This window comes from Carica papaya, chromosome 8 (assembly GCF_054855325.1).
Source record: "Carica papaya isolate Zhongbai chromosome 8, ASM5485532v1, whole genome shotgun sequence".
Lineage (NCBI taxonomy): Eukaryota > Viridiplantae > Streptophyta > Magnoliopsida > Brassicales > Caricaceae > Carica > Carica papaya.
The window spans coordinates 29,866,865-29,890,749 of NC_142316.1; the positions used below are offsets into that span (position 1 = coordinate 29,866,865).

General features: G+C 34.0%; 2 protein-coding genes across 3 annotated transcripts; one reads left to right on the top strand and one right to left on the bottom strand.

Moving 5' to 3' along the window:
• Positions 1-1,075: 1,075 nt before the first annotated feature.
• Positions 1,076-2,475, top strand: LOC110825269 (Peroxidase superfamily protein). The gene has a single exon (XM_022055722.2). It carries the CDS (start codon positions 1,230-1,232, stop codon positions 2,214-2,216), a length of 987 nt encoding a protein of 328 aa, XP_021911414.2. The 5' UTR covers positions 1,076-1,229; the 3' UTR covers positions 2,217-2,475.
• An 834-nt stretch (positions 2,476-3,309) lies between these two features.
• On the bottom strand, positions 3,310-10,517 carry LOC110825229 (chaperone protein dnaJ 16). 2 transcript variants are annotated; one of them, XM_022055689.2, is made up of 12 exons: positions 10,050-10,517; positions 8,242-8,365; positions 7,919-8,001; positions 7,721-7,832; positions 7,511-7,615; positions 5,747-5,797; positions 4,783-4,872; positions 4,563-4,671; positions 4,317-4,483; positions 4,189-4,242; positions 3,869-4,092; positions 3,310-3,776 (listed from the first exon to the last, which is right to left on the bottom strand). In XM_022055689.2, exons 1-11 carry the CDS (start codon positions 10,184-10,186, stop codon positions 3,874-3,876), a joined length of 1,251 nt encoding a protein of 416 aa, XP_021911381.1. In that variant the 5' UTR covers positions 10,187-10,517; the 3' UTR covers positions 3,310-3,776; positions 3,869-3,873. The 2 variants fall into 2 exon arrangements, with proteins under 2 accessions (XP_021911381.1, XP_021911387.1); XM_022055695.2 differs by having other exon boundaries at positions 4,317-4,465; positions 10,050-10,516.
• Between the last annotated feature and the right edge of the window lie 13,368 nt (positions 10,518-23,885).

Here is a 23,885-nt window from a genome sequence, read left to right on the forward strand (position 1 = left end):
AAAATTACAATTAAAAATTTAATTATGAATTTAACATAATAAGAAATTTCTAGTTTATTATTGATGCGTAAATTATTAAAAAAAAATAATAATAATATAAATAGTTATTTGTAAAATAATATTAAAAACATATATAGATACAAATATTAGATGCCTACTATATAAACTGGTATATATATAACATATATAACAAATATATAGGTTCTAATATATATAACATATATGCACGTACTGGTGTTATATATAATATATATTTGTATATATCGAAATATATAATATATTGAATTAACAAAAAACTTAAATATGAAAACAATTTACTTTGAATTATCATTTATATAATAATATTAAGCAATAAAAAACAATTATTTTTTAGTCTGAATATTGTTTAAATTTGTAATAATTGGTGAGGGGCCCAGTGGACAGCGGAGGAAGAGCAATCAGTATGAGGGCTGGCGAACGACATTGGGGTGACAAGCTACAGGATAGCGACCCGCAGGTGGGAGGGGGAAGTGACCAATGGATAATAAAGGCCAGCTAGCCGGACGGCGGAAGAACGGCCACTACCAAATGCTGCAGATGGCGGTCTACAGGTTATTTGGCAGGGGGCAGCCGATGACCGATGGATGGCAATCGGCAGCAGCTGAAGAAGAATGTTACAAAAAGAAAACATGCAATTTTTTAAATTAGGTGAAGAGAGTATATGAAAGAAACTAATGAAAATAGAAGCACTTTTTAAAAGTTAGTGTTTCTATTTTTTAATCTTTAGCACTTTTAATTTTTATTCTTGTAATTGTAAAGTAATTTAAAAATGCAAAAAAAAAAAAAACTGAATTGAAAATTAGTGACTTAAGAGTGGATAGAATAAAAAGAGAAAAGCTAGTTTATAATTTTAGAATTAATTATATATTTTAATATCAAATATAGTCAAAATGAGAGGATAATTTTAAGAATTTTCTAAAAAATTTGAGAATTTGGGTTGAAAAGAAATATGTGCTGAGCCATATATGGAATTGAACAGAGACTAATGGCTCTTGACCATCATTGATTAGGTGTCGGCACTGAGTCCAACCTTTGACATTCCAAATTCCCACCCTCCTCCTCCCTTCAAATCCGCTCTTCCATCCCCTCCATCATCACCTTCATCCTCTACTTCAATCCGCCATTAAGAACAACGACCAACATAAACCTCCATTCCATCGTTCCCTTTTCTCTCCCCCGACCCACTCTCCATGGCTTCCCTTTCCTTTCTCCTCCCTTTCTTCCTCCTTTTCTTCTCCACCTCCGTCAACTCCAAACTCACCGTAGACTACTACAAAAAATCATGCCCCAGGTTCGAGGAAATTGTCCGGCAAGTCGTCACAGATAAGCAGATGCAGGCACCTACAACCGCCGCCGGCGTCGTCCGCCTTTTCTTCCACGATTGCATGGTTGAAAGTTGCGATGCCTCCATCCTCATTGCATCCACCCACAACAGAAAAGCCGAGCGCGACCATGACATCAACCTCTCTCTCCCCGGCGATGCCTTTGACGTCATCACCCGCATCAAGACCGCCCTCGAGCTCGAATGTCCCGGCATTGTTTCCTGCTCAGACATTATTGCCATTGCAACGAGAAACTTGGTCGTCATGGTGGGTGGACCTCACTACGAGGTTCGATTTGGGCGGAAAGACGGCACCGTATCGGACACCAGCCGGGTAGACGCCAGCCTCGCTAAAACCACCACACCAATTGACCAAATCATCACCATGTTCGGGGAAAAAGGGCTTTCGGTGCAAGAACTTGTTGCCCTCCTCGGGGCTCACACAATTGGATTCACGCATTGCAAGGAGTTCGCTAAAAGAATTTATAATTTCAGCCCTACGTCGCAGAACGACCCGCAAATGGATCCGGAATACGCAGAGGCCTTGAGGAAACTGTGCATGAACCACACGATGGTGCCGCAAATGTCAGCGTTCAACGACGTGTTCACCCCGGGAAAGTTTGATAACATGTATTATAAGAATCTGAGGAGGCGAATGGCGCTGCTTCAGTCAGATCAGGCGGTGGCGACAGACAAGAGGACGAGGCCGTTTGTGGACTTGTACGCGGCTAATCAAACAGCATTCTTCGAGGCCTTTGGTCGAGCAATGCAGAAGGTTAGTATTTTGGGAGTGAAGACGGGCAGGAAAGGAGAGGTGCGACGCAGATGTGATCAGTTTAACAATTTCCATCCCTGAAAAAGAGAAAGGAACCAGATATCGATGCTGCGTTTTAATGGGGGATTCTTTTTTTATTTTAAATTTTATAATTAAATTCTTTTTTGGTGCATGAGTTAACCACTGCATGGCTTTTTTTTTTTTTTTTTTTGAATCCGTGAATCTTTTCATCCAGTAGACATATAAATCTAATCTGTTGTTGGGTGTTTGATTCAGTGAACCACTCAGAGAGCATTTAAAGCTTCAACTCATAATATCAGTGTCTTGTTTCTTTCCTTTCTGCTTCTTTTGTACGTGCATGTGAATGTGCATGTCATATTTTCTTTGTTTTTTTTTTTTAAATTCTGTATTTGGTATTCTGTTAACAACTTATGAATTTGTTTGTCCAAAAAACAGGCTTCATATTAGATTGGGACGACAAAAATGAGACTATCTGCCTTTGTTTTTCCCTTGTCCTTTTTTAAGCAATCATACCTGTCAATGTGTCAATAATTTTCAAATCCAACATAATATCTCCTTAATGTACATTATTTGAGTTCTAAGTTTCCAATCATTTAAGTTATAAATTTCAACGTCGCACTAATCTTGCCTTCTTGTCAAAATCATTAAACTCACTTTGTTCGAGAATTCAACGAGATACTGTTCATTTTTCTGTTTAGTAAGTTCATATTTTTTTTCCTCCAGTTATCATGGGATGATGAGTTGCCAGGTTATACATTTTGTTCGCTTTCTTACATTTTTCCAGAAGTGTACAGTTACATTTATTTCGTCAGTTGGATCTTTTCCAATTATGGATAACCGAGAATGCAAAAATAAATTAAATCCAGCATAAGCATAAGCTTCTTAAAAATACACAACTATTTATTCACGTATAACTCTAAAAAAACTTTACATATCACACCATTTATAATTTAAAACAAACCCAGATCATGTTAGAAATAATTAGTTATATGTAATAATTATGAATATTTTCAGATCTCTGAGAAAAAAGGAATATCAGGCTCAATCTACAAAAATAAAAAACAAAAATCCGTCCCCTTTCGACAAAATAAAGTAGAATCATTTCAAATTATTTCATAAATACTATGTGCTGCTAAATTAAGCTCACTTAATATCTGTTCATCTGAAACATAATTATTGATTTAAAACTGATTCACTAATACAAAGCTCATCCATTCCGATTTTCAATTCCCTTATAAGCAAAAGATAAAACTAGTTCCAAGAGTTTTTTTTTTCCCTTTCACCGTGAATAACCAATAAGAAGATTTGAAGAAAGATCTTCAACAATAATTTACATATCTTGCCCGGTAAAACCAAGAAACATATTAAAAAAGGAGGGACCACGGGGACAACAGGCAAAATAATGGAAAAAAAAAAAAAAAGATTTAGAATTTTACTAGCAAAGAGAGGTTGCCAGCTTTCAGTTGCTGGAGAAATGGAGCCACTCCTTCCCCGTTATCACCTCAACATTATCCATGATTCCACTCTAATTGGCCTCATACTCAGCTCCCACAGATGCCTAATCACCGCGGTAATGAGGGTGGTGGTACATGATTAAATTCATTAACCCAATTCACATACCTGAACGCAATCCAATGCTATTAGAATTAACAATATTATCCAGATTGGAGCAAAAGGTTTCTAAGAGAGAGTTTACGGCAAAGTATTTTTACCACAATCAACAAGGTTTTCTCTTGTCAACTTTTAGGTGTAAATTGTACCATCTCTTCTTCTTCGCTCTATCCCTCAAGCTTGGCTTCTTCTCTCTCACTTCACCATCTTCTTTGATCTCCTTGGAAGAGCTTCTGCTCCTGTTCCTACTTGAACTCCGCTTAATTGGCGGGCCAGTTGTGTAAGAGGCATGGATTTCATTTCTTTGCTTAAGAAGCTCATCAATCTGCAGAAGCAAGTGAATCATTCACAAAAATTTGAATTCATTCAAAGCCCATTCTGTGATGGTCTGGGAATATAATTTCATCGCAGAATAACTCACTGCTTGCATTTCTCTGGCATATCTACTAGTCATCTCCGTGAATTGTGCTAGGACCTGTCAATAATCAACATTAATACAAACCCCAAAGTGATAGAAAGGCTTCTGCAGTGGATCACTCAAACACACACCTCTCTGTATTCACTTTCAAACTTGGATAGTTCAACTCTTTTAGACAAGATCTGAGTTTCCACAGCCCTAAGGTTCTCCTTTTCTTGGGTAAAAGGAGCAGCACAAAGAGCTTCTACTGTATAGCTTACGCTTTTGAAGAAATTGTCACCTGAAAGTATGTGAAAAACTAGAGGTGAGTCCACTCAATGTGTGTCAGAGAGCCCAGAAACATGAATTATCCAAATGCAATTGAAGTAGAAGCTGACCATATATAGCAAATACGTGAATTCCAGCCCTTAGCTCAGTTATTTCACATGGTCGAAAGCCATCCAATTTTTTGAAAAAAGCAGCATCTGGATCCTTTGCTAAAGCCACCTGAAGCCAAAAAAACCAAAAACCAAAAACCAAAAACCATGTTGTATCAATTGAGCAAGACAATTTAAAAAATCAGTAGCTAATACATCCTTGTAAACTTGATTAGCTTACCGAGTTTACTGTCTGATCCAACCGATAAACAGGGAAGCCAAGAAAATACATTCCAGCAGATGTGACCCTTCCAGTTTTCATGCTGTCCTCCTATAACAAAATAAACTAAACTATTAGTGAACAAAACATATGTAAGAAACGCTACTAGCAAAAGTACCACTGTAGCAATAACAAGTTACTACTTAATGAATTCAAGTTTACAGAAAATAATTTTTTTTTTTAAACAACCACCATCTTAGATCAACTTATTTATTGGAGTTTATCCAAATCCCCCAGATAACATTTAAAGAAACTATAGTTTCAGTGGTAGATAAAATCATCCACACAATCATTCACCAAGAAGAAAGAAGGAAAATTATTTGAAGCAGAACGGGCAATTGAGTTTCCTGCATGCACATGTTGAGCCATGGAGGAGGAATACATATGTGATTATGGAAGTTTAATATTCTGATCCTTTTTCTTAGTATCTCCCAATCAACAATTCCCTTTCCCCTAGGTTTTGAAATAACGTCATAAAGCAAAAGTCCATCACAGGATAAGGTACATAACAAAAAGTAGCAACTATTTATTACCAAATGAGTGTTATCAGGACTGACAATGGAAAATGACAAAGATGTCAACTGCTGCCCTACAATTTACTTTTCCTCACATTCAACATGTTTGACTAAACTACAGAAATTTGTGGAGAAGAATATTTGTTATCTGGGCAAAGCAAAATTATCATGAAGCAGTAAATCTGTATTTTCCAAAGACAGTTCAACGAAGAAACTGGCATCTAGAGATGCAAAACAGATGTTAGTTACACCTACAGAGATATGCCAGGCTGCCTCCACCAGGAAAGATTAAAAGATTTGAAAAAAAAAAGGATAAAAAGATTGAAACTCTGAATAAAGAGTATATTTCAGAGCACCTCACGAACGATTCAAGCAACTGTTACACAATTTCTCTAATGATAACGCCATACCTGTAGTGCCAGGCTTAATCCACCGTTCTCTTCGCGATCAAAATACAGTAACTGTACAAAAGACATTCACTTAGTTGAATAGTTCTATGCATTATTATTATACGAATATTTGAAAATATAAAAGAGGGTCACAGAAAATAGAATCTCAACAGTTAGATCTAAAATAGAATCTCTAAGAAATTCATGGATGAGAAGTTCAAGATATGATTGTCTGGCTAAGAAACTAAGCTTCTGGTTAATCTAAGCCTGAGCATAAACAAACACTATCCCCTCTCCTTCTACAATGTAAATTCTGTTATATTTGTTACTTCAAAAGAATTCTGTTATATTTGTGAAATTACTGGGATACTGTCATCACTATTTAGAAATAACATAGCATCTCACTGATCACTGACAAGAATGATTAGTTACAAAGTGTCACAGGTAAGCTGTGACCAGCTAGCTCATGCAACCAGGCCAGGAGTTGTGCAACTCTCTGACCAGAATCACCACCAGAGAGCAGTGGGACCCTCTGTTCAAGATTTGGTTGCCATCAACCTTGCTGCAACCACAACCAAATCATCCCTGCTACTGCCATCCTATTGAGTTCCAACATATTCGGTTGCCATCAAGCTTGCTGCAACTAACTCATCCTTGCTACTGCCATCCTATTGAGGTCCAACATCTATTACATGACCTGCAAACTTTCAGTTTTTATTTTCTTCTATTATTTTCACAATTTTCTGACTTAGCATCCTATAAATAGTCTTTTCAACCCAAACAAATACCTCTATGTGATATAGGACAAATTATGGTTAATTTGGCTACTTAAGGACTTGAGGATGAAAACCTAGATAGACCACCCAGGGTCTCTTAAACATCACATATAAGAAGGCTTAAGCATCATATTTAAGGGTTCGATTGTATCACACAACTATGAAATTGAAAAATTCTCAGAGTATTTTACTGAATAATGAATTTTGTCTCAAGACATAAGACTATGGAGATATTTATAATGCTTCCTTACTAAAATTTACTAAACAGGATTAAACCACAAAATACTAAAGCTAATAAGAATGGAAAAACTACTCCGAATAAAAGATCTACAATCTGATGTCATCTAAAAACTATAACAGACTAGGGCATGTTTAGCTTGCAGACGGTCTTGCATAATTGTCTGCTTTTACTTTCTTTCTTTTTTTTTTTTTTTGGTGTGGGTGAGCTAAAGGGAATGAAAGAATTGGTCCAATGGCTCATAAGTATGGAGAATGAGGCACAACAATTGGCATAATAGTCTTGTTTATGTACATAAACATGTTAGTTTTGTCTTGCAATGAAACAAATGCAATTTAATTCAAAATTGTAAATTATTTATTTATTTTTGAATGGATTTATTTTGTGTAATTTTCAAGCTATGTTCATGAAATTTTATATTTGGGTTTCGTCAATTTCATTTCATGTTCTAGTTATGTTATTATCCTGTGTCTGACATTGTCCTTTTTTAGAAAAACTCAAGTGCCTCATCATGAATAAGTCACATTTCAAGGTCTTAAAACCATTAAGTACAAGTAGCCAAGGAATAATAATTTGAAAACTTTTCATCTGCTCCCTTAACCAAACTGAAAAACCCACAGAACGTAGTTCACTATCAGTTAAAAAGATTTCACGCTGGATATCAGTTGTAATATCAAGAGTATTTTTACCAGTTTTAAAAGCTTATATTGAATCTAAAAGCAAAATATGAAATAATAAAAGTGTGAACTCTCAGCAGGACATAAGACCCACCTTGAACTTGCTTTTATCAGATGACTGAACTCGGAATACAAACCCAGAACGCGCTTCCTCTTCTGTAATTTTGACAGAATAGAAGTGAGCACATTGCTTTTCCACCTGTTAGAAGATGACAAAAGCAGGAGAAGAAAATCAAAGAACAATCAACAAGCAGCTAAAGAAAATTTAACTTGTAGCTAGAAAGAAAGTGTCTGAATATGTAACCTTCCTAGATACAGGATGGCCCAGCAGAAGTGGACAAATTGTAACAACACCATTGAGTGCCTCCTCCAAGACTGTTGCAGACACAGTGGTCTTGATTGGTACACCAAGTTTACTATTTCATGGAAAATGGAAAAACAAGCATTAATCCACACAGTTCCTTAAAGATTACTTAAGAAGTATCAAAATAAATGAACGGACCTGAAAAGTGCTGCAAACATAGTGTTCACGGCCCCCAAACTTGAAAGATCTAACTCTAACTCTTGGCCTTCTGATTCAACAGCCTATATCAGGAAACAGACATCATGTTAAACAAAACTTCCATGTTGACCAAATGGAAATATTTAAAGGATTAGATCCAATATCCTAAAAAGTCAAATGAACTAGTCACAGATGCAATAACTGGATCCTCAACATCCATAAAATTGATTGTGCTGCGAGTGGGAGGGAGGTGACAATCATAGCATCAAGAAAAATTGCGACCTCAATCTCAATGACTTATAGCGTGCTTGTATGTATCTCACCTCAAAACCAGCTGTGTCATACTGGCGTCGCTTTTCTGGATCAGACAATATATTGTAGGAGAAGGTGACCTCCTTAAACATGTCAGCTGCTACTGGATCATTTGCATTCTTATCAGGATGATACCTGAATAATGTTACATTAGCATCCATATTGCAAGAACAGAGGTTGATCAATAGAAATACAAAAACAGCATTGGGAACTATAAAGTAATGGTAAAGCATCAGTCCTCTACTAGGACCAATAAGCTCCCTCCTACCACAGCATTTTGACCCTAAATGCCCTAAGATTAATAATTTGATCTACTGTAACATGCAAGACATATATGTATTGGATGCACTTCTTTGCTGGGTGATAATCTTCAAATATCAGCAAACAAGGATATAGATGCAGGTTACGATCCAGTATGCTTTGTGCAGGGTCATAACCATCAAATTACCAGAAGTGTGAGATGCACAATTCTCCCCAAGTCTCTTATGCCTGTGGAGGAGCATCGCGTTTGCTTCTTGTGACAACATAAAAGAGAAGCTCTTGGTTGACATGTTTCAAGGTCACACTCACAAACTAATGCACAATTACCGGATTCCTACATTAGCACCTGTTTTGCAATATTGCCAAAAGACAAGAACCTCAGAAATTTAATCGTCCATTTTTATCAGGTTGAGTCTTTTCTTTCCTAATAAAGTCTAAAACATCCACAAACAAAGTCTCTTCATTGTCCATGATAGGAACACAACAGGTACTCAGTAAGTAGATTCCAAAACTGTCTTAGTAAACAATGCCAGAAGACCACAATATTCGCTAATTACATCACAGATGCCTCAATCTTATTCCGCAGATCATTTGGCTAAAGCTTATCTGTAAAAAGCCTTCCATATTGCAAACTGACATTTGCTATATGCATGTGTTCAAGCAGCTGATGTCAGCCATCACAGAGTTGATAGCAACAAATTCTAAAGGGACTTCCATCAGATTCACGTTCTTCAAGAGGCTGTCTTAAAACTTAAAAGATTTTACTCCATGAAAGATCATGGACGTAGGTAGTCAAACTAGATAATTTAAAAGCTCGTCCATCCAACAGAAGAATAAAATAGTTGTCCATAATTTGTTTTCTAGAGTTCTATCTACTAAAAAAGGAGTAGAAGAGTTTTCATCTTCTTTCAACGATCCTTGGATTCTCAGCCACATAGGAAATATCTCAAGCTATTAGAGAATCGTTGCTGCCGTTTGTTTCTTTTTTCTGTTCAGCAATATTCTGTTAAATTTTCTGAAGGAATAGCTGAGGCATCTACAAAACGTCCAAAATCATATTACTGGACAAGGCGTGATCACTGTCACCTCTTCTTGTTATAATATCCAATGCCAGACCATTACCAGCATAGCGCAGAACCACCAAATGCCAGAATAATCAGAAAGCTCTACCAACAGTTTTTGCCGGTGCATCAGTCACTCCAGTCCAACCTGTTCCTGTTCCCAACCGCTGATCCTCCGTTCTTTACTTTGATATATTCGTCACTAATATAGCAGAACACGCACTTGAATCATAAGAAACAATCTAAAATGGAAAAATGGCGAGTTTTCTTGTCATTATTTCTTATAACTAACAGACCAACAGGCCGTGACGAAAACAAGTGTTAGATTATCCCATTGCAACGAGAAAATTAAATGAAAATAAAAATCCCTAATTTCACTGAAGCAACTATCCAATTACAGCCAATATAGAACACGAAAGAGAAAGCCACGAACGAACATTTCAAGACAAACAACCCCTAAAATAAAGCTGAAAGTCGCCAAAGACAGTTACACATACTTGAGAGCCATTTTCCTGTACGCGCTCTTGATTTCCTGATCCGTAGAGTTCCTTGAGAGACCTAGAACCTCGTAGGGGTCCCGCCTGTGCTGCTTCCCGGCGTTGCTTTTCTCCGACTTTGATCTTCGAGCCGGCATTTTCACTCCAAACCCGAAATAATCAGTTCTTTTTTTATCAAATCCCTATAAAATCCTCGCTAAACCTCGAAAATCCGAAAAGAATTTACGGGAGCGAGAAATCTTCCGCTACTCTCCCCTCATCTCAATGAACTTGCACAGAAAACTCCTGCTTAGGGAGCAAAATTAAACGCAACTTGAAGCCCTAGATATGAGAAAGAGAGATTCCATGGATGATGGACCTCTCCAAGCTGGAACTTTGAGGAGAGAGAGGGAGAGAGAAAGAGACAAGGGAGCGAAAAATTGGAGGGGAGGGGAAGTGAAGTGTAAAATTTTGTTATTTTGGAGTTGGGACACTGTTTGGGTAGCTTATGTATTAAAATTCAAAAACGAAATTGCTTTTAGATAAAGCGCGCTGAGTGCGTAATACGCACGGGGCCGTTGATGCCGTTTAAGCACGTGACATTGAAAATGCGGGCAGTTATAGAGCCGCAACCTCAATGCAATTTTCGAAAGGGCGTTGTACACTGCGCACCCAGCGCATGGCAGAGAAGAAAAGAATGTGATTTGAATTACAGAAGACCTGTTATTATTATTATCTATGGGAGTTCAAAACAAGAGTCCCCCAAGTAGGATGAGATTAAGGCATGATTTATGGTTAAAAATATAAATATTTAAAAAAAGGGAAAAAATTAATTTTTTTAAAAATCGTAATCAGTGGGGATATTGAACTACAAGGAAATAAATTGATTATATTTATTATTTTTTATCATAATTTTTTAATTATATTTTTATTATTGATTTTCATGGTACGATTTATTGGATAATAAATTATTAACAATATGGTTTTGGATTCTTTTGGGGGTCCCATCGTCCAACTCACCAATATGCTTGAATGCATTTAAGTTATTAACGCATCATTAGGTAATAAGGTTAGTTCAACTCCTCCACAATAATAATTAAATCTCTAAAATATTAAATTTTAATTAAAAATTAATGAAAATTAGTCATCTAGCTGGAGTTCTAATTATTTCAACTGTTTCAATAGAAAATTAATACCATAATATTTTTTTTAAAATAAATCTTTATTTTGTCTAACTAAATCAATTAGTTTTTCTTTTAAAAATACTAAAATAAGAAGAAAAATATATACTGTTTACTTAAAATGTTTATTTTTGTTTTATTGGGCTGCTTTTACTACGGTATTTTTGTATTTAAATATTTTATATAATGAAAATAATTTTTTTTTTTTCCATTACACAAAACCAAAGCCATAAATTCTAGTTCTATTCTATTTTTTTATATATATATATAAGTTATTTGATGAAAATTTTAAAAAATTAGTCACTTAAACGGTATCAATAACTTGATATCTATTTTATACATAATCTATAATTTAGCTGGAAAATTAATATTTTAAACAGAAAAATCTACATGACCACGAGTAAGCGAATATATTTGACGAGAAAAAGACAAGAAGAAGAGCATTTGAGCAAGCAGTTTTTTTAGCTTGCAGTCATATTACATAATTCAAAAAAAAAAAATAAATAAATACTAATATTTTAAAATAATAATTTTATATTATACCATCTAATGATTAAATATTAATAATAAATATATATTTAACATTATTCTCTTAATTATTTAAAATAATATCCAAGTTAAATGTCATATTTGAAACATTGTGAATTTCGTTATCTTCTTATTCTTTATGATGTTGTTGACTTCAAGTCTATAAATTTGTTAAATCTTCATTCAGCTTATATTTTTTTTACTCATTTTAAGATATTCAAGTTTTACTTGAGTTTAAATTTTTATTTCAAATGTATAAATTTTAATTGCTTGTGAAGGAGCTTAAAAAATGTTATACATTAAAAATAAGTGTTTATAAAAAAATGCTCAAGACTTGAAAGTTAACTATATATTTGTATATATATATAATATTTTGCTCATAAGATAAGATAGAAGATATGATAAGATTGGATAAGTATTTACTTCATGATTTTTTTTTTTGGACTGCCTGATAGTTGAGGAAAATAATACCGTAATGTTAAAATTGACTTATAGTTTTTTTATACATGTATCTTTTGTATTATTGGACAAAACTAACTGATAGTCACGAGATATAATGAATAAGGTAATATAGTTAATTACAACACTTTTATCATTTTTTTTTATAAAAAAAATAATAATATAGCATTAAATTTTAAAACATATTAATGAAATAAAAATAAAATTTTATTTATTAAAAATTACATATTATAAATATTATTTTAGAGTATAATTATAACACCAGGTTTGAAAATTTAGTTCGAGATAATTTTTCTATTTATAAAAATCTATATAAATAATTAAAAATTTTATTTTAATTTAATTTTACTTAGATTATTAAAAAAATAAATTAGAGATGAAATTAAAAGTAATTTTAGAAAAAAAAAAGTGAAATTGAGAATAAGAGATGTGTTTTTGAAAAGAAATTTGAAAACACAGGGTAAAATTTCAAAAATGAAAAGTTTGGCCACGTGAAACAGTCCAGTCAGCAGTCATAACGAACCAGAGCACGCTGCGTGGCAAATACGCTGACATTGGCACCATGTATGCGATCCGACGGTCTAGATCATATCTCGTGCGCACGGATGGCCCAAATACATTTCCTCTTCAGGTGCGATCGGACGAATGGGGTTGATCGCGATGGATGGTCCATATTCGTCCACACAATCAGCCTAAACGAAAAATCATCGAACGGTTTTCCTCGCTCCACGTTGACTTAAACAAATGGTTTGGATTTAATGAAGATGAGTATTTAAAATCTTAACCGACAGAGGAGTGACTGAAGAAGAAAAATAAGAAGAAGAAGAAGAAGAAGAAGAAGAAGGGCAGCCGGGGAAGGAACCAGACGCCGAAGAAGAAGATCGACCACCACCACCACTACACCGGAGCCATTGTCAACGCCAAAACAGGTATTTTTTTCCTTTCCCACTCGAACTTCGATCTTGAGTCTCCCTATGCTCAAATCGGAGCCAAATGGTCGATGGGTGAGCTAGAAATCGCAGGGAAAGCTCGGTCGAGCCATCGCAGCTAAAATCCAAAACCCTCTCCGATGACCCCCTTCATGTTTTCCATTTCATATGTTTTTTTACCACCGTGTCCACCATCCTTTTCTGGTGCAGGTTAGCTGAAGAAGAACCCTAGTTGCAAAGCAGAACTGACAGAGCCACCGTACCCGAGGACCCCCTGCCGGTAAGTTTTGGTTTTCTACTTTTTCCGGCCAATTGAGGCTTCCTAACCTGTTTTTTCACAGGTTTACCCATAAAACTGGCCGAAACTAGCCATACCGAAGTGAATTGCCACCGCGAGCAACAGAGTCGGCACAGAGCATGGTGGCGGCGCCGTGCCGGAACCTTAAAATTTATCGGAAGGGTTTTTAAAACATCTATTCTGGCTTTTCGGAGTATTTTTGGATACTAGACAGATGTTTTAATTTCACAGAAAAATTTCAGAAAAGTCGGGGACCGCCAAGAGGCGCAGTAAACAGTATAGTATTTCGACCATCGATCCGAAATAAGAATCTCTCACCCTATTCTATGTTATGGTAAATTAAAACTTAATAATCAATAATACTGTCTTTTATGAAAATTAGAAAACTTTAAGAATAATTATAGGTCACAAATGGAGGCGGAACTGATCAGTTCACATTTACCCTAGGTTATACTACCTAAAATGCTTACTACTATGTTGTGTGTATTAAATTGCTAGTTTCCATTGTCTTCTCAGTTATCTAGTTTATCTAATTGCATAGTCCCAATTATTGGTTTATTTGTAATAAGTGTCTCAATTATGTTGTCTTAACTTATATACTGTCTTTTTGCTTAACTTATTATTGATTAGTAAAAATGGGATATTGATATATAATTGAGAATTGGTTGATAATGAGAATCTATGTATGAAAGCTTATTGAGTATCCTGAAAAATGGTGGATGAATCTGGTACATAGAAAAAATCCTACCGTAAACATTACCTCAGTCGGATAGGATTGGGAAGTCCCATACCGAAAAGGTTTGGGAGATATGATTCATCCTCATACTAGATGGGGTATCGAAGCAATGGTATGTTTGGTACCCATTACCAGACGGAGTATGGGAATGGCAGGTTGATTAACAAATTTGAATATTAGGTTCACGTGTAAGAGAGATATCCTTATGGATCCCCAGAGGTAACAGTAAGCAGGTAAAAAAGAAAGTTGTTGTTTTTGCTCACTTGTATATGAAATCATAAGGTTATTTGAGTTATTGACCTTATAGGTCGATTTTGGAAACTCGTAAAGGTAAGTATGGAATAAATGGTTTTATATTAAATGAATTTATTTAAGAAAACAAATAGCTCCATTAGTTGTTTTATGTTTTTTTTACCAACATTTGATTTCCGTATCAATGATTAGTGTGATATTCTTACTGGGTTAATGTAACACACTCTCTTATTAACCATTTCAGATCAAGAAAACTAATATATAGATCCTGATCAGTAGGAGAGTTGTGACTAAGTTTCCTCCCGGACCCCATCAAGTGTTAGTGGAGGTTAACCCCCTATGATATTTATTTATTATTTTTAGTTATTTATTTCGTTTTTTTTACGAACTACTGTAAAAAGGACATTACCGTAACCCTATTGGGTATCTATAATTACTGTGTAAGGAATATAAACCTTAACATTATTGTTTACTTCCGCATTTAAATTATGAATTCGTTTCTTTTAAGTTTTAGGTCCTTACAATAATGATGTAATACTATTTTTAAAATTTAAAGCATAACAAATAAATATAAAACTTCTAGTTATTTTAAACTATAAATATTACTTTAAAAAATAGTTGTGTAAAATTATTTTAAACCATTTTTTGAATTAAGTTATGATTTAATAAAAGATGATAACATATATATGACTATAAAGTTAAGAGAAATTCTATAATACCTGAGTCTGAAAATTGGTCAAGGATAATTTTTTTACTGTTATTAAATATATAAATAATCAAAGCAGGTACTTTTTCCCCTTTCCCACTCAGAATTTAATCCTGAGCCTCCCTGTGGCCATATCGAAGCCAATGGATCAACGGGTGAGCCAGAAACTACAGGTAAAGCTCGATCGAGCTGCGACGGTCAAAACCTGAAACCCTCTCCGATGACCCCCTTCCCGTTTCCCATTTTACGTGATTTTTTTACCATTGTGTTCACTGTCTTTTTCTAGTGCAGGTTAGCCAGAGAAGAACTCCAATTGCGAAGGAGAACTAGCGGAGCAACCGCACCTGAAGACCCCTCACCCCCCTTCCCTCGTCGTTAGGTTTTAGTTTTTTGCCTTTTTCGGCCAACTAAGGCTTCCAACCCATTTTTCCGCAGGTTTACACATAAAATCAGCAAAATTAACCTAAACTCCAGCCAGGCTGAGGCGAACCGCCGCCATGGACAGCGGCGGCGCCATGCTGAAACCCTAAAATTTGCTAGAAGGATTTTTAAAATGTCTATTCTGGCCTTTCAAGATATTTTTAGATATTTGACAGGTGTTTTAATTTTCACAGAAAAAAATTCAAGAAACCTGGGGACTGCTAGGAGGTACAGTAGACAGTACACTATTTTGAATACCAATCCGGAGTAAGAATCCCTCACTCTATTCCTTGTTATGTAAACTAAAGCTTAATAATCGATAATACTATATTTTATAAAAATTAGAAAATCTTAAAAATAATTACAAGTCATTAATGGAGCCGGAACTGGTCAATTCATATTTTCCTTAATTTACAGTTTATTTTACATGTACTACTTAAAATACTTACTATTATATTGTGTGAATTAAATTAATAGACTTAAACACTCTCTCGGTTATTTGGTTTACCTCATTGGATACCCCTGATTTGTTGGTTCATTTTTTTAATAAATATTTCAGTTATATTTTCTGATATACATATCGCCTATTTGCATAACCTACTATTGATTTATAAATATAAGTTATTGGTATGTAACTGATAATCGGTTTATACTTTGAATCTATGTAAGAAATACTTACTGGGTCCCTAAGAAATGATGGACGGACTCAGTACATAGGGGACCCTATTGTAGACATTACCTCAGTCGGACGAGGTTGAGAAGTCCTATACCAAAAGAAATTTGGAAAATCTGGTTCACCCTCATACAGGATGGGGTATCAAGGTGATAGTGTGTTTAACGCCTATTACCGAACATGGTATGGGGACGGTTAGGTTGATTGACAAATCTGGATATTGAGTTCAAGAGTAAAAGAATATCTCTATGGATCCCCACGGATTCTAGTAAGCAAGTAAAAAAGGAAAATTATCGTTTTTGCTCACTTGTAAATAAAATCATAATGTTATCTGAGTAATTGTCTCTATAGGTTGATTTTGAAAAACTCGTAAAGGTAAGTATGGAATAAATAATTTTCTTTATGTTAAATGAATTTACTTAAACTAAGGGCTCTATTATTTATTTTATAACTTTTACCAACTTTTGGTTTCCATATTAGTGATTAATGTAACATTCTTATTAGGTCATTGTAGTTCACCATTCTATTAACCATTTCAGATCAAGAAGATCATGATCCATATCCTGATCAGCAGAAGAGTTGTAAGTAGATTATCTCCCAGACCCCAACATTTATTTACTTATTTTTAATCATTTAATCGTTTTTTTTTATGAACCACTGTAGAAAAGACATTCCCGTAATCCTATTGGGCATTCTAATTTTCTGTGTAAAGAATATAAACTGTAACATTATTGTTTGCATTTAAAATATGAATTCGTTTCCCTTAAGTTCCGAACTTTTACAAATTCAATGTGTTCTAAAATTTAAAATGAGTTGTACTCTTAAGTATTTTTAAGGTAACAAGATGAATAGTTCATCTGCGTATTTATTCCAACAAATAAAAATATGAATTTTTGTGTATATAAAAATTTGAAATAGATAAAAATTTATTTATCTACTACAAGTATTACATTATTTTTCTAATTTTAAAATTTTATAAAATATTTAAATAATTAATTGAAAAATGTTATTCAAAATAAAATATAGTTTGAAATAATATTTAACCATAATAACACTATACATAAACAACAAAGAAAATCTATTAATTAAATTTTTTACTAATTTGAGTATAATTAAAAAAATGAAATTATTTTATTAAATATATAGTTACCAGGACAAACACATCGATAAATTAATATTAATCCGTATGTGTTTTGACTTTCTAGTTTTTACCTATATTTGCTTTATACCATGTTCTTTATGAATTTTTATCTGTTTATTTTTTAGCAAGTTAGATCTAATAGTGGATAATCTACTCTTATACTCATATATAATTAGGTGTACAATTTTTATTTAGAAAATTATAATGTAATAAATTAAAATAATAAATATTTTATTAAAATAATATAAATTATTTTAAAATTTAAATGTAACATCTTGAACCCCAATGTCGATGGATACGGATATTAACATAATATTTTCAACTAGTGTAATAGATAAATATTAAATATGCAGTGAAACTACACTTTAATACACATCATTTGTGACTGGATAATTATTTGTTTATATATAATTAAGACATCTAAATTAATTTACAAATATTAAAATAAAAACTAATAAATTTTTCTTCGTCATCTTCATTTGATCTTTGATTTTCTTTTACTTGGATGGGGGTGAATTAAAGTGAGTTTCATGAGCTCATTAAGAAAAAAAATTCTATAATGTAGACTTACATACATACATTCATGCAATATGTAAAATATAATAATATTTATAATCAAGAAAATGTCAAACAAAATATCTCAATTAAAATACACAATAAAACAAATTATCACACGAAACATATTTTAATCCTCATTCTTATAACCTAATTCTTGTTCTTCTTTCAAATCATACTCACGCTCGAAATATCACAATACACTCGGATATCACATATAAGGTTTTATCGCACGATGCTATTTATATCGTCATCGAAGAGAGGCGAAATGGATCCCCCCATCACATGGATAGCACACACATACAAATTTCACAATGGTCACAACAGGTACTTTTGCTAGGTGACCCATTCACAAACACTTATCCACGTCTGGGTTAGGTTTCAAACTCTATCCATGTGCAGGTTCACTATACCTGCTGAACTTCAGCCACACACACCCTTCCCTCCTCGATTCAGACTAAACGAGTAGGTATTCAGGGTCCTTACACTCTACATTATTTTCAAATCTCTTTCATTTATTTCTTACATAAGATCTTAATTTTTATGCATAATTAAACATAAAAACATACACACAAAATAAATGATATCATCACGTACATCAGAACTATACATTTTAAAATACTTTCTAAATCAACCTGTACCAGATCACACAGTCAGCACATGATACTCAGATTTCTCGCGCGACTGTATTAGATCACACAGCAAGTACAGTACACCGTACATCTGCACCAGATCATACAACAAGTGCAGTGTACCCAAATTTCATACGTACATACACTGGTTATACATTTCACATGCATAACATATATACACATACGTTCATACTTAAACACGTATACAGAATCACATATAACATACCAGATATATATATATATATATTCATTCAAGCATTTGTTCTTATCGGTTATGTTCTTATCAATTTATATCACATTCATCGTATATTTTATATATATATATACACACATGCGTAACAACATATATATATACTCTATATAAATATAAACAAATACAAATTAGACATACTAATTATATTCCTATTATACTATACATACATTTAAGCATTCACACACAATACACTATACATATACACATTTACATAAACATATAATTTATATCCCTGTACGTAATACATATAATTCTTACCTAATATGTGATCAGGAAAGCTTTGAAAATTCTTTTTTATCTCGATTTACTGTCCTCTCAAAAATTCGAATACCGTTTGGATAATTTTTCTCGTTTATAATAGAAACACATATATTAAATTATAAATAATTTTAAAAATCATATTACGCAAAATTAAGAACTGATTTTACCTTGAGACACGTAGTCTCGGTTGCCAACGTCACTACGCACCATCATACGCATGTTGTCGAAAATGTCATGCGTCGATGATCGAATCAACGCACGTTGTCGCATGCGGTGTACCAACATAATATTTGTTCGCCACCCTTCCATTTTTCTTCCTTCATTATATATATATATTTCCTTTTTTTTCTTTTTTTTTATTTTCTTTATTTTATTTTCTTTTTTCTTTCTCTTTTTCTTTTTTTTTTCCTTTTTTTTTTCTTCTACCTCCTTTCCTACAGCTCCTCTTCTTTTTTTTTTCTTCTTCTTCCTCCTTTCCCGCAATTCATCATCTTCTTCTTTCTTCCTTCTTCTCTCTTTCTCCCTCTACCCACCGCGTGTCTTCTCTCTCTCTCTTTCTCTCCTCTTTTTCTCTCTCTAATCGATGGCAATTCCTCCCCTTCTCTCTCTCTCTCTCGTTGATGCCGCTTAGCCCTCTCTCTTCTCTATCTATTTTTTTTTCTGCCTTTCTTTTCTTTTTTTTTTTGTTAATTATATATATCTACACATATATTTATATATTATCTGGCCATGTGTGTTCTTCTTCTGCTCCCAGAGTACACTCTAGGTTATTCTTTTCTTTCTTTCCTTAATTTTTTTCCTTTTATTTAATTATATATATATATATACACACACATGTATATATATATATTACATAGGTTTTTTTTGTTGTTTTTGTACCCAGCTGGATATTACATTAAAAGTAATGTTTTTTAAAAAAATTTAATTAGAATTGAAATAATTATTTGTAATGAAAATTATTTAAATAATTATATTTGGTTTATGTCAGAAAACATTTTAGTAAGAAAAATCACATTTTAAATTTGAAAAAGAATTAAAAAAAATTCTTCAACTATATTATTTACATATATATATATATATATTATTCACTCCCAATTTATCACAAAGAAATATTGAGGAAAAAATACAGACAATGAGAGATGAATGGCACGTGACTTGATGGTACAAAACGAGGGTCAACCTCGTCAAGCCCAAACCTTCCGACCCAAGTTGTTGCAACCCTTAATAATATGTCGATCACACAGGAAAAATGAAATAGTAAGTAAAAACTATACAAATATTCTGATAATATTTAGAATTGCGGGGAAAAATAAATGAGTTAAATAAATTATTATTTAACACTAAAAATATTATATTTGAATAAAATATTAATGACAAGTAGGACTAAAATTAGGTTGGTTCCATGTAAAATTTATTTTGAATCACTGTTCAATGAGGTTACTAAGTCTTTGGTCTCTTTATTAAGTGGGACATCAAGTGCACATGTAATAGCCGAGATCCTGGAATTTATTGTAATGAAAATTAAATGATGCATGTATGTTATTATAATGCATAGAGACTCGACATACATAATTTTACAAACCATTTATTAAATAATTTTAAATAAACTATTAAAATTGAGAAAAACAAGGAAGAATTATAGTCAATGACAAGGGAAGGAAAGAACTAAAATAGAAGGACGATGTAATACTTGAGCCCGAAAAGCGACAGGGGATAAATTTTTTTATGAAATTATTTAATTAAAATAATTAATTAATTTATTAAGTTTTATTTTATTGAATTTTTGAGAAAAAATAAATTGGGGACAAGAATAAAAATAATTTTGAGAAAAGTTGGTGAAACTTTGAGTTCATAGAGTATTTTTGAAAGAAAAATTGGAAAACGTAGGTTAAAGTACAAAAAGAGAAAATTTGGCCACGTGAGATGACAAAGTCAACAGCTCCGATGAACTGGAGCACGCCGCGTATCAAAACATGCTGACATTGGCGCCACGTGGGAGGCCACGCGGGCGATCCGCATGCTCAGCGATTTGATGGCCCAGGTTCAATATCGCTCGCGTGAACGGCTCAGATTCATTCCCCCTTTATGCATGATTAGACGGATGAGATCAATTGCAATGAACGATTCAGATTCATTTTCTCATTAGGTGCGATCGGACGAACGAAAGCAATCGTGATGAACAGTCCAGATTGATGCAAGATTGGTATAAATATCTCGCGTCACAGGGAAACCCAAATTCTAGCTGCCAGCCCCCGCTGGAGAAGAAGAATCAGGCGCTGGAGAAGAAGGTCGACCGCTAACCGCCGCCGCATTGGAGCCACCACCAACCTCCAAAAAAGGTAAAATTTCCCTCTACCCCTCAAAATTTAATTTCGAGCATCCCTGTGGCCATATCGGAGCAAGAAAGATGGTGGATGAGCAAAAAATTATAGGTAAAGTTCGGCGAAGCCGCCTCGACCAAAACTAAAAAACACTCCGATGAGCCTCTTCTCGCTTCTTGTTTTGCATAATTTTTTGATCATTGTGTTCTCCATCCTTTTTTGGGCAGGTTAGCCGAAGAATGAACCCCAGCCACGAAGGAGAACTGACAGAGCCGCCACACCTGAAGTCCCCCTTGTCGACAGATTCATTTTTTATGATTTTTCGGCCAACCAAGGTCTCCTAACGTATTTTTCTATAGGGATATATCGTAAAATCGGTCAAAACTAACCAAAACTTGCCAAAATCGACTAGGCCGAAATAAACTACCATCGTGTTGAAACTCCAAAATTAGCTAAAAAGAATTTTGGACACCGATTTTAGATTTTTGTGGTATTTTTTAGGTACGTAACGAGTGTTTTAGATTCAACAGAAAAAAATTCAAGAAACCTGATACCCGTTAGAAGGTGTTTTAGACAACGTAACGTCTCAAAACACCGATCTGGGTAAGGTTCCCTCACTCTATTCTTCGTTACGATAAATTGAGGTTTAATTATGTATAATTTTATATTTTGTGAAAATTTAAAAAATTCTAAAAATAATTACAGTTCAGTAGTATAGTCAGAACCGGTTAGTTCGCAATTATAATGATTTATTGTTTATTTTCTTATACTGTCCTATTTGATTGTTATCATATTATGCATGTCCTTAATTTATAGTTCCAAATGATCTTATCGGTTATCTGGTTTATTCGATTAACTGGTTACTCGATCCTCTGTTACGATAAACTACATCGTTTGCATAAATATAATCTAATTGATCTGTAAATATAATATGAGATATTAATATGCGTTTATTAGTTGTTTTGCTTGATGAAAATCTTTATGTGAAATACTTACTAGGTACTTAGGAAAATAGCGGATATGCATGGTATATGGGAAACCCTACCGTGAATGTTACCTCAGTCGGACGGGGCTGAAAAGTTCCATACCGAAAAGGTTTGGGAGATATGGTTCACTCTCATACCGGACAGAATATCGAAGCAATGGAATATTTGTCATCCATTACTGGACATGGTATAGGGACAACTGGTTAATTGTTAAAATTGAATATTGGATTCACGAGTAGAGGAATATTCCTATAGATCTCAAGGGGTACCAGTAAGCAAATAAAAGAAAAATTATTGTCTCTTGTTCTCTTATGCATGAAAATGTCTAGTGGTATGGATATGAGTCTTCATAGGTTGTTTTGAAAAAATTCATAATGGTATGTATCAAGCAAACGTCTTTATGTTAAATGTATTTAATTAAAGTAAGGGCCTCATCAGTTGTTTTTCTTATTTTTACTAATTTTCAGTTTTTCGTACATGTAATTAGTGTGATATTTTTATTGGGTTAGTGTAGCTGATTATTTTATTAATCATTTTAGATTAAGAAGATCAAAATCTAAATCCCGATCAGTAAAAGAGTTATGAGTAGTTCACCACTTGGATTCTCTTCTAGTACTAGTAAAGGTTATCATAGGATGCTTATTTATTCATTTTTTTAATTACCGTTTGATTTTTAGAAGGAACATTCCTCTAGCCCTATTGGGCATTTTAAACTATTGTGTAAAGAATGTAAACCCTAACTCTATTATTCGCTTCCATATTTAAATTATAACTTCATTTCCTTTAAAGTTCTAGGCCTTTACAGTTGGTATCAGAGTTGCATTCGTCGAAACTATTCCTTGCACAAAGATTTAAAACATTTAAATATAACCCGATTCTTAAACCTTTATTGTGAAAAAAAAGTACAAGGACATGAGGAGAGGAGGAACCCCACTAAATAGGACAGCCCGTGATGGGTCATTTCGAGAGAATGTTGATTGGTTCTTCGAGATATTAGAGATACTCATCTCTTCCCAACAAGTAAGGGAAGAGAGGAGGGACCTGTTTGACCCTTTACCACTGCCATAATATGAGCCACTCTTATAACAAGAGGATTCAATATCACCTCGATATAACCCTGCCCCTCTACCGTATCATCCGACACCACCATAGTACAATCTGGTGCCCCACCATACAACTAGGTGCCATCACAGGGTCACCTGGTCCCCTCTTCAGCATAATCTGGTTCATCTTCAACAAGACGCAACATGACTTGCCAGCACTGTGGCAAGGACTATGGGGACCGATTCTATTATTGTCTCAACAACACCTGTCGCATATGTGGAAGTGCCCAGTACTACGCGAGAGAGTGTCTACAGAATAAAAAATTAGGTCAGACCTCCAATCCAGGGCATAGTCTATACCCTTACCCAGCAGGATGCTGAAACTAACTCGGGAGTGATATAGAGCAAACATAAGAAAGAAGTTTGCATTTAAGAAATTCCTGTGGTCCAAATTTTTTTGAAGGTGTTCCCTAATGAACTACC